This window comes from Octodon degus, unplaced genomic scaffold (genome assembly GCF_000260255.1).
Source record: "Octodon degus isolate 3935 unplaced genomic scaffold, OctDeg1.0 scaffold00002, whole genome shotgun sequence".
Classification (NCBI taxonomy): domain Eukaryota; kingdom Metazoa; phylum Chordata; class Mammalia; order Rodentia; family Octodontidae; genus Octodon; species Octodon degus.
Window position 1 is genome coordinate 22,327,756 of NW_004524578.1, and position 16,448 is coordinate 22,344,203.

The 16,448-nt window shown below is 41.9% G+C and overlaps 1 protein-coding gene across 1 annotated transcript in view; it reads left to right on the top strand.

The window, feature by feature from the left end:
• Nucleotides 1–16,448, top strand: part of Adamtsl3 (ADAMTS like 3) — a 497,024-nt gene that overhangs the window by 464,392 nt on the left and 16,184 nt on the right. Inside the window, exons 23-24 of the mRNA XM_023712415.1 lie at nucleotides 8,421–8,603; nucleotides 11,117–11,236. Of these exons, the coding sequence (XP_023568183.1) occupies nucleotides 8,421–8,603; nucleotides 11,117–11,236 (303 nt within the window). The remainder of the gene's footprint in view (nucleotides 1–8,420; nucleotides 8,604–11,116; nucleotides 11,237–16,448) is intronic.

The following is a 16,448-nucleotide window of genomic DNA, read 5'->3' on the forward strand; positions in this document are numbered from 1 at the left end:
TATGCAATGTGATTTTTGTTCATGAACTCTTTGCCTACCTCTATGTCTTCAAGAGTTCCTCCTACTTTCTCTTCCAAGAGATTTAGTGTTTTTGTTTCAGTGTTTAGATATTTAATACATTTTGATTTTAGCTTAGTGCATGGTGATAAATGTGGGTTAAGTTTTAGTGTTCGGCATATGGAGAGCCAGTTTTTCCAGCACCATTTGTTAAAGAGGCTATCTTTCTTCCAGTAAGCATGTTTGGCCCCTTTGTCAAAGATAAAGTGGCTGAGTGTGTATCTACAGGTTTCTGCATCTTCTAATCTATTCCATTGATCATCAGGTCTATTTTGTTGCCAGTACCATGTTGATTTTATCACAGTAGTCTTGTAGTATAATTTCAAGTCAGGAATTGTAATGCCTCTTGCCTTGTCTTTGTTGCCCAGAATTGCCTTTACTATTCTAGGTCTTTTCTGGTTCCAAATAAATTTAGGAACAATTTCTGTAGATCTGTGAGATATGTTTGTGGTAGTTTTATAGGGATTGCACTAAATCTGTACAAAAATCTTGGGAGTATGGCCATCTTTATGATATTCATCTTTCCTCTTCAGGAGCAGGGAATATCTCCATTTTCTGGAATCCTCTGCTGTCTCTTTTTTTCAGAGTACTGTAACTTTCATTGAATATATCTTTTACTTCTTTAGTTAGATTAATTCTGAAGTATTTCATTTCCATAGTGCTACTGCAACAGGTATTGTTTTTCTAATTTCCTTCTCAGTGTGTTTGTTATCTGTGTAGAGGAATGCTATTGACTTTTGGGTATTGACTTTGTATCCTGCTATGTTACTAAATTTCTGTATTAATTCTAGTAGCTTCTTGGTGGAGTTTTTTGGGTCTTCCAAGTAAAGTATCATGTCATCTGCAAATAATGATAATATAACTTCTTCTTTACCTATTCTTATTCCTTTTATTTCTCTCTCTTTTCTAATGGCTCTAACTAATGATTCCATAACTATATTGAATAGGAGTGGTGAGGGAGGACATCCTTGTCTTGTACCAGATCTGAGAGTAAAAGATTTCAGTTTTTCCCCATTTAGGATTATGTTAGTCATTGGGTTTTCATAAATGGTTTTTATCAAATTGAAGTAGAGGCCATCTATTCCAATTACTGTAGGACTTTGAACATGAATGAGTGTTGGACTTTGTCAAAAGCCTTTTGTGCATCAATTGAGATAATCATGTAGTTTCTAGTTTTGGTTCTATTGATATAATATATTACATTTATAGATTTGTGAATATTGAACCATCCTTGCATCCCTGGGATGAATCCTACCTTGTCATAGTGTATGATCTTCTTGATGATTTGCTGTATTCTATTTGCTAGGATTTTATTGAGGATTTTGGCACCTATGTTCATGAGGGAGATTGGCCTATAGTTCTCTTTTTTGGTTACATCTTTTCCTGGTGTTGGTATCAGCATAATACTTGCCTCCAGGAATGATTTTTGGAGGATTGCTTCCTTTTCAATTTCATTGAAGAGTTTCAGGAGTATAAGGATTATAACTCTGTTAATTTCTTATAGAATTCAGCTGTGAATCCATCAGGACCTGGACTTTTCTTTGTCAGTAGGGTTTTTTTTTTATTAAATTTCATATTTCTTTTTTTCCCCATAATTTTATTGAGAAACAAACAGCAATGAGACAATTTCAAACCAAATTGGTAGGACAGTTTCAATAATTAACACATTGCATACATTCTATTTCACTGGCAGTTACTGGGTTATTGAGAGTTGTTATATCTTCTTGATTCAGTTTTGGTAATTTGTACCTTTCTAGGAATCTGTCTATTTCTTCTGTGTCTTCTATTCTGTGAGAGTAAAGATTCTCAAAGTAGCTACGATAACCTTCTAAATTTCTACTAGGTCTGTGGTAATTACAAACTTTTCATTCCTTCTTGCTTGCATTTGAATTTTTTCTTTCCTCTTTTTGATGAGGTTAGCCAGGGGCTTATCAATTTTATTTAATCTTTCAAAGAACTAGATTTTTATTCGTTAATTCTTTGAACTGTTTTCTTCATCTCGATGGAATTAATTTCTACTATTATCTTTATAATTCCTTCCCATCCTTGGGCTTTGGGTTTGGCTTGGTCTTCCTTTTCTAGGTGTTAGAGGTGCACCATTAGGGTGTTCATTTGTTCCTGTTCTGTTTTCCTAATGTATGAGTTCACAGCTGCAAATTTTCAACTGAGAACTGTTTTCATCACATCCCATAATTTCCAATAAGTTGTGCTTGACTTTTCATTGAATTGCAGATATTGTTGAATTTCTTGTTTAATTTCATCTGTGACCCATTAGTTACTGAGTAGGGTGTTGTTTAATTTCCATGCATTTATGGGGGTTTTCTTATTTCTTTTGCATTTATTTCCAGTTTCATTGCACTGTACTCAGATAATATGCATTAGATAATTTCTGTTTTCTTTCATAAACTTAAGCATGACCTATAGACGAGTATGTGGTCCATTTTAGAAAATGACCCATGTGAAGCTGAAAAAAAATGTGTATTCAGTTGTGGTTCAGTGGAACACTCTGTATATGTCCACTAAATCCATTTGTTTCAAGCTCTGGTTCAGTTCTGCTACTTCTTTGCTAATTTTTTTGTCTGGTTGACCTGTCTTTTTGGAATAAGGGGGTGTTAAGTTCTCCTGTTAGGATTGTGGTATTGGATATTAGATTTTTCATGTCCATTAAAATTTGCTTTATATAGTTGAATGCTCCCGTGTTTGGTGCATATACATTTGTGAGTGTTACATATTCCTCTTGAATTTTTCCCTTAACCAGTATATAATGGCCTTCTTTATTTCACTTGATCTTTCTTGGTTTGAAGTTGAGACTGTCTGAGAATAGGATTGCTACCCCTGCTTTTTTCTGAGTTGCTTGGTTGTGTAGTATTGTTTTCCATCCTTTAACTTTCTGCCTATGAATTTCTTTATGAGTTAAGTGTATTTCTTGTACACTGCATATTGTTGGATTTTGTTTCCTAATCCAATGTGCCAGTCTATTTCTTTTAATTGGTGAATTGAGTCCACTTACATTGATGGTTATAATTGAGATGTATAGACTTATGATTGACATGTTATTTACCTGCTAATGTTTACTCCTTTTTCTCTTGTACTTAATTGTTTGCCCTATTTAGTTGGTTTCTTCTGTTTTCATTAGTGGAGTTCTGATCATTTTGGTCCTTCTCTATAGCATCTTTTAGTTCTCTGTGTAGGGTTGTCTTTGTCATCATGAAATTCTTTAGTTGTTCTTTGTCATGGAAGTATTTCACTTCTCCATCAAACTTGAAAGAGGGTTTTGCAGGGTATAGTAGTCTGGGATGGCATTTGTTTTCATAGAGGACTTGAAGTACTCTGCTCCATACTCTTCTTGCATTCATGGTTTGTGAAGAGAAGTCTGTCATAATTCTGATGGGTTTTCCTTTAAATGTGATCTGTTTCTTTTCTCTAGCGTCTTTCAGTATATTGTTCTTGTGCTGGATTTCTGGGATCTTGACTATTATATGTCCCAGTGTGTTTTTAATTGAAGTTATTTGGAGTTCTGTATGCTTTGGTTACTGAATGTCAGATTGTTTCCTCAATCTGGGAAGTTTTCTGCTATTACTTCTGCACGTATTCTTTTTATATCATTTGTATTGACTCCTTCTTTCTCATTCATGCCTATTAAACTCGCATTGTTCATCTTTGCATCATCTTCCAGGTGATGAGTTACTTTTTCCTGCATCCTAGTTGTTTTTAAGAGATCTTTTCTTAACTTTTCACTAGCTGCACCAGCATCTTCAAGATCTGAAACTCTGTCTTCACTTTCACTTAAACGTTTTTGCAAGCTTGTGATTGAGATTTTAATTTCCTCTATATCTCTTTGACTCTGCTTCATGTGATCTATTTCTTTCCTGTATTGCTCATTCAAGGAATCTGTTGTTTTTCTAATCTCCTGTATTTTTTAATCAGTGTCTTCTTTAGAAGCAGTTATTAATTCTTTTATTACAGAGATTTTTCTGATCTGATTTCCTCCATATGTTTCTGTATTTGATTCTTTACTTCAGATGTTGTTAAGTCAGAGATTTCTTTTTTTTATTTCAGAGGTTATTTCTGATCTAGGTTCCTCTATACTTTTCTGCAGTTGTTTATTGAGTTCAGATGCTATTGATTCAGACATTTCACTATGTGATTCCCAATTTCTTCTGTGCTGAGTCGTCTGCACTTGTTCTGGGTGGGCTTGGCATTGAGATTGCATTTTGCTCCTACTCTTTGTCATTTTGTATGGCACTGTCCTCTGACCTTTGGTGTAGAACTTTGGTGCAGTTACAACCTTAGCACCTACTGATATTTGGGTGCTGATCTACAAAGTTTGAATTCATCCAGTTGTGCCTGGCTTGTGTCTGGCTACTGTGCTCAGGTCCTTCCTGCTGCAGCCCTTGGAAGTGAACCTGTTGTGTCCCTCTGGCAAGATGTTCTGCTTCTAGATTAGCTGGGTGGTTCTTGCCCCTACACTGTCTGCATGGACTTCAGCTGCAGAGTTTCACTGCAGGCCTGTATGCCAGGCCTTGGCTGGGTCTGGAGGGTACCATCATGTGCAGGGGAGTGGGAAGGCTCTCCCACATACTTGCAATGCCTGGGCTTGGGCTGGGACTGGAGAGGTGGAGGGGTCCCAAGAGTGTGGTGGAAAGTCTCACTCACATGGGGGTCTTGGGGGCCTGGGCTGGATTCGGAGGGGTGGAGGGGTCCTGAGAGCACAGAGGAAGGTCTCACTTATGTGGTGGGACTGGGCTAGATCCAGAGAGGTCCAGGGGGTGGGCACAGGGAAGTGTGGAAGCTCTCCCACGCACATGCCAGGCCTGGACTTGGGCTGGCTGTGGAGGGATGGAGGGGTCCTGAAAGTGTGGTGGAAAGTCTCATTCATGCGGGAGCCTGGGCTGGTTCTGGAGGGGTGGAGGGGTCCTGAGAGCACGGCGTAAGGTCTCACTCACACGTGGGCCTTGGCTGGATCTGGAACAAAACATTTTCAAAATATAAAAAAGTGGAGAATATACCTCATTGCATTCCACAATAATGACAAAACAGAAAACCACAAACACATTTAAAAAATCAATTGAAAAGCTACTTCAGTCATTCAGTAAGGTGACTGAAGATAGATGTACTGTTACAGCTTTTCTGTTAGCGTTAAACAACTAGAAAATATATATTTTTTAAATCTTGGTTGTCACTGGGCATCATGGCACATACTTATAATCCCAGCACTTGGAAAGTTGAAGCAGCAGGATTGCTTCAAGTTCGAGGCAAGTCTGGGCAACACAGTGAGTTCAAGGCCAGCCTGAACTGCAAAATGAAACCCTGAATCAGAAAAATAAATATAAATAAAAAATAAATTTGCCTATAAAAAATAGCAACTCTGAGGTGGTTAGGAATAAATTTATTGGGGTTGGGGAGATAGCTTGGCAGTCTGAGCACTGGCATGACAAATGCAAGGACATGGGTTCAGTCCCCAGTATCAAGTGCCCATGCTGGCTACTGAAACCAGGCATGATGGTGCACACGTGTAATCTCAGCACTGAGGAGGCTGTGACAGGAGGATCACTATGAGTATGAGCTGCGTAGCAAGACCCTGCTGTACCAAATGAATAATATTCTTTAAAGAAATAAATTTATTAAGCAATAGATAAGCTCTACCTCCATGGGGGGTAGCAAAAGTCTGGGTCAAACTGCATGGGTGCAGATCCCAGCTACAATGGCTTAATGACTGTGATCTTAGAAAATCTCGCACTTTCTGTGAGTGTATTTGTAGGAGAAAAGACTGAAAAGATATATTCACATGTGAGTAGCATCCCTCTGACTAGTTAGGACTAGCCTAGTCATCTTAACGGTCTGTATATCAGCCAGCATGTTAGTTTTCTGTTTCTCCTATAACAAATTGCCAGCAACTTGGAGGCTTCCAACATCAGCATGCACATTATAGTTCTCCACGTAGGTAGGGACAGTGTGGCTGATCTGGGTGCTCTGCATAGCCTGTCAGAGGCTTAGATGAAAGTGCTGGGGAAATCTTCAAGCTCCTTTGAGTGTTGGCTGACCCAGTTCCTGCCATTGTTTCATTCCATTTCCACTTCTTTCCAGGTTGCATCTGCAAGCATGGGCAGGTCCTTCGCTTCCCTCCAAATGCTTCTCCTCTTCATCTCTCCTGCTTTTTTCCTTCCTTCTATCTCTCTGTACACCTCTGTGCTCCTCTGCTGATTTTGTCATGCAAAAGGTTACATCTGGCTTACCTGGATCGTCTCCCCTGTCTTAGTTACTTTCTTTTGCTGAGACAAAAATACCCAACACTCGAAGTTAAAGGAGGAAAGACTTGTTGTAGTACATGGTTTATGGAGGTTTCAGTCCATAATTGCCTGGCTCCAATGCAGACTGGCATGGCAGAAGAGAAACAGTTCATGGTGGTGGAAGATAACAAAAGCAACAAGGGAGGGAGACAAAACTGTGTATTCCTTACATTATATGCAGGCTACCCACCCTATCATGAGTGTAACCCTCACACCCATGATCCTAGCCAAAACTATGCCAAACCAATCAGGCACTGATTTATAAATAACCACATATCCTTGATGCCAGCATCACACATTCTAGTTTCAGCCACCTCTGAAGAGCCCACCATGACTGCATGAGGCTTTGGGGGGAAATCTAGACACAAGCCATAATGTTCCCATTTTCAGATCAGCTGATTGATAAACTGAATGATATCCCCTTCACATCAGTACTTAGTTAATATTTGGTAGTATAGCCAGAGCATGGGAATTTTAGGATGACATCTTTAGAATTCCACCTGTCACACTCAGATCATACCGAGTCACAGGATTAAGGACAAAATGTTCTAAGGACAGCCATGTCAAACTCCTGATATAGTAAAATTCCAGCTGGTAGTTTAGGTTCCTTTCACAGGTAAGACAGGGGAGCCCTCAAGTGGCCGTCAGAAGTTCCCAAATGTGTAGGTAATTTCCTCCTCTGTGAGCATGAGTTTTCCATGCCTTGAGAGTTTAGACAATACTTTGATGCTATTATCAGTCTTTGGTTTTGACAAGTACATGTAAGCATCTTTCAGGAGATCATTTTCTGTGAAGCACTGCAATAACTGTCCCTGAATCCTGAATTACCCCCATGGCATGATGGACAGAAGAGCTGGAGCTGAAGTACAGCAGCTTAGCACCTACTCCACTGAGAGGTGGAGTTGACAGTGGCCATGCCCATGGAAAGAGGAGCAGCCACAAATCACTGTGTATATGTCATGATAATAATGGTGAATCTCTTTTTTGTCACAAAGTCATTTTATGTTTTCTGCATTCTCTCTGGTCTCAGCACTACAGAAGAGAACATATCAGAACTAGTTCCCTAGGCTCAGCAAGATAGCTCAGCGGACTAAAGCACCTGCTTAGGCAGAGCACAGTGGCCAGGGTTCCATCCCTGGCATGCCATGCTGGCCATGCCCCACCCCAATTGATACTGGGTGTGGTGGTACATGCCTGTAATCCCAGCACTTGGGAGGCTGAAAACAGGAGGATCACTACGAGTCCCATCTACATAGTGAGACCCTGAACACCCTATAGACCCTGTACCAAATACATTTAAAAAAAAATACCTAGTTTCCTAGAGTAATAACAGGGACTTCAGAAGCAATTGACATTCCTCTGAACTCTAAATACCAAAGCCTAGGAAAGTGCTAACAGTGACCAGAATGGAGGAGAATAAATCCCTCCAATTCATCACACCCTCACTCAGTCCAGGCCCCTGTAATGCTGCTTACAGTTTCTGTCCCTCATGGCACTGGCCCACACTTCAATTCAACACTTGTGTTTTGCCCTGACATTACCCCTTTACACAATTGTGAACTGACAAATCTGTTGCTTTGAAGATTACCTATTTTTCTTCCAGAAGGAGTTTAATTGCCAGGCACAGCAACCCACTTAAAGAAAGACCTGCAGCAGTTATTTTTTTTTTTTGTTTTGTTTTCTGAAGACTTCCTGGTGGCCAGTCATCCATGCAAACTTTCTGGGCCTGGGCCTCCACATCCCCAACTTCACTGGCTCCTTCCACCTACTGCCTCCAAAACCCTGACTGTCTCAGAATTCTCTCCTTTGCAATGCAGAGCCAACCCACTCTTTCTGGCTGCTCTTCCCTGTGTCAAGAGACCAGATATTCCATAGATCTAAACCCTTTGTGTTAGCAAGAGCCACATTCAGATATCATAGAGGAGCTATAAAACTAGAAACTGCCATTTGTCCTGTTGTGTGATTAGACCCACTTTCTGACTCATGGTCAAAACACTAACTGGTATTTGTCACATGGTTCTGTGGCCCTCTCCTTAAAGGCATACCTCTGTCATATTTGCTTTTGTTCCAAAGGTGTCCCTCAGCCCACTGTAACTTGGAGGAAGAGAGGAAGATCTCTGAGTGACAATGTCTCCTTGCTCTTCAATGGATCCCTATTGCTGCAGAATGCTTCTCTTGAAAATGAAGGCACCTACATCTGCACAGGCACCAACGCCCTTGGCAAGGCAGCGGCAGCATTCACACTGCATTTGCTTGGTAAGAGCTAAGCCCTGAGGGCTCCTCCCAGACTCCTGACAATAAATGAACAGCCAGGCCCATCCTGGCTGATGCTGGGGTGAGAGAGATGGGTATTAGATGTCTACTGCAGCCCACTTGACAATGAGTGCCAAACCCTCACACCCCAGGATACTAATCGCACTCTGGGATCTGAACTTCTGCTGAACTCCTGATGCCTGTTTTGAGCTAGATCTAGTTGGGATGGTTTTCCGCCCTATGATTGCACACATGTGCATACACATGCATACACACACACACACACACACACACACACACACACTACACTCACAGCATACTCTTACCTTCTCTGAGGGCTGCTCTCCCAAGAGAAATGTCCTCCACTCCTTTCTCACATTGTCCCAATTCCCCTCACCTTGTAGAATAACTGACACCCTGTTTCATCTTCTCATCTTTGACTTCTGTCACTGGCCTCACTACATAGTAACATGTTGTTCTTCAATTGTTCCCTCTTTTATTTCTGTTTCAACTAAATTGTAGGTTCCTCAAAGGTGAGGATCATACTTGATATTCTTCTTGGTGTCTTGGGGGAATAATACAGTGTGATGCACATCAGTCCACTGAGTCTGACCATTCCTAACAGGTGGTCAACACTGTGACTTGGAGACAGTCATTTCAGGGTGCCCGCAGGACAGGGTGTGAGGCTGAGCTCTCCTTTCTTCTGGGACAAGATCTGGGAATTGTCTCACAGTCATTGCGAGAGATTTAAATTGCTAGGATTTTAGGATTGGATAAATAGTGACCCTCTTTACCTCTACATCTTGGCCTCAGCTGAGAATTAAGCACAGAAGTCAGTCAGGTGGTGTTCTGGCTTATAGCTAGATGCCCTTCCCCCAATGCCTCGTGTACTCATAGATGGGTATGTGGTATTAAATTAGTCAAAGGTGTTGAGATTAAATTAGTCCACTGACTGGAATTATCATAATTCTGCATGAGGCTAAATGGATTTACTGAAGATAGAAGCCCCACCCTGGGTGTGAGTGGCCCCACCCAAAAGGAGACAGTTAAGAGAAGGTAGGCTTGCTGCTGGCTGCATGTTACCCTGCTGCCTTTTTCCTGCCACACCATAAGCTGTTTCTCCTCCGTGATGCCCCTCTGCCTGCCACCCTGCCTTGGAGCCAGCCTATTATGGGCTGAAACTTGTACAAACGGTGAACTGAAATTGACCTATCCTCTTAACTTATGATTGTTAGTATTTTGGCTCTACAATGAGAAAAGTAAGACTGGTGGGCAGCAGAGACCATGTGTTATCCCCCACCCCAATATTTCAGGCACCTAAGGCAGGTATATTAAATATGTCTTTCATGAATGAATGAAATTGAGTCAGTGGGAGAAATTATGTGATGTTAGAATTCATGTGAAAAACTTCCTTTGTGGCTTTGCATGGTGGCAGCTGCAGGGCCCTGGGCAGGAGTTGGAGTAGCTGTCAGGTGCAAAGTGCTTTGATGTGCACTAATTCTTTTAGGATGTAATTACATTGTAGAGGAGGATAGTGATTTTTTTTTCAGTCAGGGCCTTGCTAAGACACTAAGTCATCCAGGATGGGCTTGAATTTTCAATACTCCTGTTTCAGCCTTCCAGAGCGCTGGGATGTACACCAGCACATCAGCTATAATGTTTAAGCTTGTTGCATCTATGGGGAAATCGGAGGTTTGCAGAGAGATTAGACTAGGGCCCAAAGATGTGGTCACCTCTTTGAGGAGTCTTCACACTACCCCTCATGGGATTTCAGGAGCTATCAGACAGGGTCTGCATCCTTCCTTGTGGCTCTTCCAGAGAGCCTCTGTGATCTCCAAGCATCTGGAATAGAAGACTTGACAAACTGGCTGTGCCCAAGCTGTTGGTTCTTTTCCCCTCTCCTCTCCTTTTCCTCCTCTTCCTTCTTTTACAGTCCTGGAGATTGAATCCAGACCTTTACCGGGAGCTACATTCCTAGCCCTTATTTATTTATTTATTTATTTATTTTTATTTTAAGAAAGAGTCTGGCTAACTCACTGACCCCTGGAGCCATCTGCCTCAGCTTCCAGAGTGCTAAGCCTGCGGGTGGGGAGCTGCTGAGTTCCTGAATGACTTCTCTGAGTTCTCTGAGAAGCTTCAGTTTGAGCCATGCTCCTCCTATCCCCACATCGGCATCTGCATATCTTCTCAGTCCTGCTCATGGGGCTCCAGAGTAGCTCTGACCAATGTGCTTCCTCCAGGCCCTTTTAAAATTCCACTGAATTCATTTTGTCCACTCTGGAAGTTAGGCTGGGAACCCTGGATGCACACAGAGACACCACACGCTAGCTAGCGCTGCCATAGCTCCACTCCCGCCCACTCCCCACTGCTAGGTCCCTGCGAGGCGGAGCATCCAGGAATGCAGTGAGTGCCTCATCCAGCAGGGCATGCTCCATCACTCACCCAAGGAACTCCCAAGCTGAAGTGAAGATTGGCCCATTTCTAGTTGAAAAGAGTGTTTCTTTTTGTTTTTGCAGAACGAAGATGGCCAGGCAGTAAACGTGCATTTCCCAAGAAACATAAAAAGCGTGTTCTCCTGGCATCCAGCACCAGAACCAGCAGCAGCAGCAGTGCAAGCGGAGAAGCCCTGCCTCGAGGTCTGGGATTTTGACTTTCGCAAGATTTCCTGTTTGTGAGGCGTGTGTAAAGGAAAACATTTAGTGAAAGCCCCCCCCCCGATATTTTCTTAGTTTTCCATATGTGAAATGATGTCTAGGCACTTGGTCAACTATTTTTTCCTTACAATCCATTATTTATTTAGCATTATATTGTTTAGTTTCCATCCATTTGCATAATTTCTGGATTTTGTCATTGATTTCTAACTTCATCACACTGTGATCTGATAATATACATGGCATCATTTCACTTGTCTTACATTTACTAAAGCTTGTTCTGTCGGTGAGTATATGATCTATTTTGGAGAAATTGCTGTGTTGAATTTTTTTTTTTTTCATTTTAGGGAAGGGTCTACAGGGTGTTCAGGATCTCACTACTAGATCAGACTTGCAGTGATTCTACTGTTTACAGCCTCCCAAGAGCTGGGATTACAGGCGTGCACCACCACGCCCAGTCTCAAGTGCTGTCTCAGTGCTCCCCAGGGGCAGGGCTGGTACAGCAGGCCTGGAGATCGAATCCCCGGCCCCTGCGCCTGCTTGCAGGCACTTTCATCTGCTGAGCTATTTGGCCGGCCCTCAATTCTGATACAGTATTTGTTTGTAGATTTTTTTGTTTAGTTGCTCAGTCTGTTTGTGATAGTGGATAGTAAAACCTTCTGCTATCATCATGCTTGTGTACTTGATCTTTTATGTCCAGTTTTACTTTTTTTATAGGCGTGTGCCACAGTTTGGACCATACATGTTAGTAATTGTTATCTCTGCCTGCTGCATTATTGCCTTCACCACTATCTTTTTTTTTTCTTTCTCCTCCTTAGTTTTCAATAGTTCAATTCATTCTCCTGATTTTGAAACTTTTTTAGACAAATGTACTTCTGGACAAATGTACTTCTAAGAAAGTCCAAAGAGCTTTCATTATAAACTACATCGTTATTTGTGATAATGTAGGTATTCATTTACCAGGTTTTTTGTTTGTTTTTTTAAATGTGTTTGGTGCAGGGTCTCACTACAGAGCTCAGACTTGTAGTGATCCTCTTGTTTTCAGCCTCCCCAGGGGGCCTGCCCATTAGCTTAGCTGGTTAAGTGCCTGCATAAGTGAAGGCAGTCAGCCTCAGGATACTATGGTTCTATCCCCAGATCCTCATGACTTACCAGAACTTCCCTTAAGGTATCCTGAGCCAGCAAAAAAAAAAAAAAAAAAATCCTTTTTTCAGCCTCCCCGACACTGGGATTACAGGCATGCACCACGACGCTTGGGCTCAGTGGCCGGCTCAGCGCACCCAGGGGCAGGGCATGTGGTACCAGGATTAAACCCCAGTTCCTGCGCTTTCCTAAGCAGGTGCTTAGTCTGCTGAGCTATCTTGCCAGCCCTCATTTTATAGTTTTAGGCTATTGAAAACTCAGTAAATGTTCATAGAGAAAAATCTTCTAAAAGCTCTTTATCGATTCTTTCAGTTTTATTTTTCCAATGAAAATAATAATAATAATAATAATAATAATAATCTGTTTATACTAACCATGTCCTGTATCAGTGCTTAATCAGGAGAGTCTAACCTAAATATCTCAAGCTTGTAAAATTCTTCAAGTGACCAAGGGAGTAAGGTGGAGTTGAGAAAATCAAAAATTCAACAATCATAGACCTTTACTGCTGGTCTTAGTGGCTCTAAAGTGGGTAAATCACAGAAGGACACACAGAAGTTGCTATTAAACTTCCCATTTTACTCTTTTGTTATTGTACTGGAACAATAATGGCTATGTCATCTCAATGTTCTAAATCTTGAGTAATCATTTACTCAGAGAATATGTATCATAAGATTATAACTGATAGGCAAGGATTCTAGGATACATAGTTCCTGGGCTTCTGCGCCCCTGAGATACAAGAGCAGCAAAAAAGACAAAATAGTGTTGAGCTGCCAGTCAGCAATCTATCACATTAATTATGACCTCATCATCCAGAAGTGTACATAGCTTTCTCTTTTTTATTATTGTTTTTAAATTTGGTACAGGGTCTCACTGTGCAGCTTGGACTTGTAGTGATACTCATGTCTCTGCCTCCCCAGCGCTGGGATTACAGGTGTGCGCTACATACCCGGTTATGGCACGCAGTACTGAGGATCGAACCCTGGTCCTTGTGCTTGCCAGGCAGGCACTTAGACTGCAGAGCTGTCTCCCCAGCCTAGTATTCATACTTTTCTTGTCTTCCTTTAGCTACAGTGCTACCATTGTGACGTACACAATTGTCTTTTCATCTGACATTCAGCACTATTTGCTGAGTGCTTGCTTTTCCCAGGGCTGAGGATAGAGGTGGTTTGGTCTGTGAGAAGCTCACAGTCTAAGGGGAAGGTGGTCATGTAAATAAATATTTTGGACCAGGGTAAAAGGCGCTAATAGTGGACAGATGGAAGTACATGGTAGTACCAAGGAAGGGCACAATTTTTCTGGATATGTCAACTCTGATTTCATGTAAGTCATGTTGTTTATTCTGGGAAGTAAAAGAAAGAAAGCAGGATGTGCAAAGGCACAGAGACGTTAGGCATGGTATGGAATGTGAAAACCAACAATCTTCTTCAAATCAACGAATGAAAAAATGGCATTTCTGCCATTCCTGCTGGTAGGGAAGGGCAAGCCTTTGCAGTAAGCAAACACTTGGTTTTGGTACGCCATCTCCTAAGCAGATGACCACATGCACATGTCCCTTCTTCAGTGGTTACCTATCTGAGCATTTCAAAAGGACTTATTTATCAGTTTAAAAATATTGGTAAAAGACTAATATATATGATATGACTTGTCCTAGTGTGAACAGAACAATGCTTATGGACTTGGCACCCCAGAAGGAGATACGTAAATGTATGGTGTTTACCTGTGGAAAGTGCTAGACTAGACAGAAAAAAAAAGAGTGATAAGTTATACGGTGCTTGGGATAAACACATAAGTGTGACAGGACGTTGGGCTCCTGTGGAGGTGCTGTGCAGGCCCAGACAGAAAGGGTGAGATGGAGCTGTCCATGCAGAATGGTAAAGAAAGAATATTTCAGGCCCAGAAGTCAGTACAGACTACAAAATGGGAGGTAAGCCTCATGTGGTCCAGGGACAGAAACAGATACAGTTGACAGGTGCCATAATGCTGTCGGCTTGTTGATGAGGACCAAGTCATCCAGGATTCTGATGGTCAAGATAACGATTCCAGAGATGGCAAAACACGGGGCCCCTTACCCAAAAGGCAGGGGTTGTATTTGGGAGTGTCATGACATGATCTACTGTACTTTTCAAGTGTGTGTGTGTGTGTATGTGAAAGAACACTAACTATAAGACAAAAAAATAAGAAACTTAGATTTCATCAAAATTTTAAAGATCTGCTCATGTCAATCGCCATTAAGAATATGAGCAGAGGGCTGGGGATGCAGCTCAGTAGTAAAGCACTTGCTTAGCATATGCAAGACCTAGAGTTCAATCCCCAGCACCAGGAGCAGAGGCTCCTGGTGAATGAGAATGAACAGGTCAGCCACAGCCCAGGAAGAGTCCTGGCAGAACATGTGCCTGATGAGGAGCTTCTAGCTGGGCTGTGTAAAGGGTCCTCTCCAAATTTGCGGTGAAGGCCAGCCAAATAGCTCAGTGGATTAAAGTGCCTGCAAGCAGGCACAGGGGCCAGGGGTTTGATCCCCGGGGCCTGCAGTGCTGCCCCCCCCCCCCGGGCACACTGAGACAGCAGTTGAGTAGACCCTTCCCTAAAAATACAAAAAGAGAAAAAAATTCGCAGTGAACACACACACTTGAAAAAATATGCACAAAAGAAGGTTTGCAGGTGGCAAGTGCACACCCACTAGAAAAGCTGAAAAACAAAAGCTGTACCATATCCAATTTTGGAAAGAAGGCAACACAGCCAAAACCCTCAGATGCTGCTAGTGTGTAAGATGAGACCACTTTGGAAAACTCCTTGGCAATTCGTTATCAGTTCAGCATGCTTCTACCCTTGACCCAGAACTCCTACTCACACAGGTTTAACCCTAAAAAATGAAAACCTGCTCACTGTTCAGCCTTATTCACAACAGCTGTAGAGAGGAAAATGTACCTACAGTTTAAAAACCTGTAGTATGTTCACAAGTGGGATATTAAGCAGTAAGAAGAAGAAGATGAACTTGTGGTAGGCACAGTGCTATGAGTGAATTTCAAAACTGTTGCACTGCGCTGAGTTCAAGAAGCCAAATATAAAAGAGTGAAGATCGCACAAAGCCCAGGATGCACAAAGCCAGGGCAAATGACAGCCTGGGAAGGGAGAGGAGCTGACTGGAAGGAGCAAGGGGCAATGTTTTCAGGGTGATAAAACTATATTTTTTCCTTTGGATCACAGGTACAAATGTTCCTACCGGTGTGAAAACTCATAAAACCATACAGCTGGGATCTGAGCACTTGAGCTATGATTTCTCCTTCAATAAAAGGCCCACATTTTAAAAGAGATGCACATGTGCTTGCCTGGAAATGTCGAGGTTTCCTTATGAAATGTGGAATAATGGAAAGAGATCTAAAGTCAAGCACACATGGGTTCCAACTCCCCTAACAGGTGACAGAGCTGGGGGCAGGCCACCTAGCCTCATTCAGTCTCCACCTCTGCAAATAAAAATACCCACTTTACAGGAAGGGTAAATAAAATTGGTCATAAAGCATTTCACTTAGCCTCTGTCACCTAGGAGGTTCTCAGTAAAATAGCCATTTGTTTAAAAAAAAAAGTTATTTTAAAACTGTAACCTTGAGGGTCTAGCTCAAAATATAATGTGGTTCTGCTTTACAATGATGCCTCACACAATTTAAGGCAAAAGTCAAAACTCAGAAGAAAAAAACCTGCAAAACCATAAATTAAAGGATGCACTCTGCACTGTGGGAGGACTGTGGCCACAGCTGGGAGCTATCTGTTCCTTGTGATTATTACAGGGAAATCTGGCACTTTCTGTGATCGGACTCAAATCTGTCATCATCTTGTCCTGTCTCATCCTTCGGCCAATGTCAGCCTAGAGAGGAAGGGCAGTTAGGAATGAGGTCTAAAAAGCTGGAATTCCTGAAGGTGGTTATTGTCTATTTTTCCTGAGGAAACGCCCAATTTTACCTTTCCAGATGTCTCCACGACAAATTATTTATGCAGCTTCAGTGCTAATCTGAAGTTTTGGTGAAGAATTGAAGGAAAAATAAGAATGGAACTCGAATGC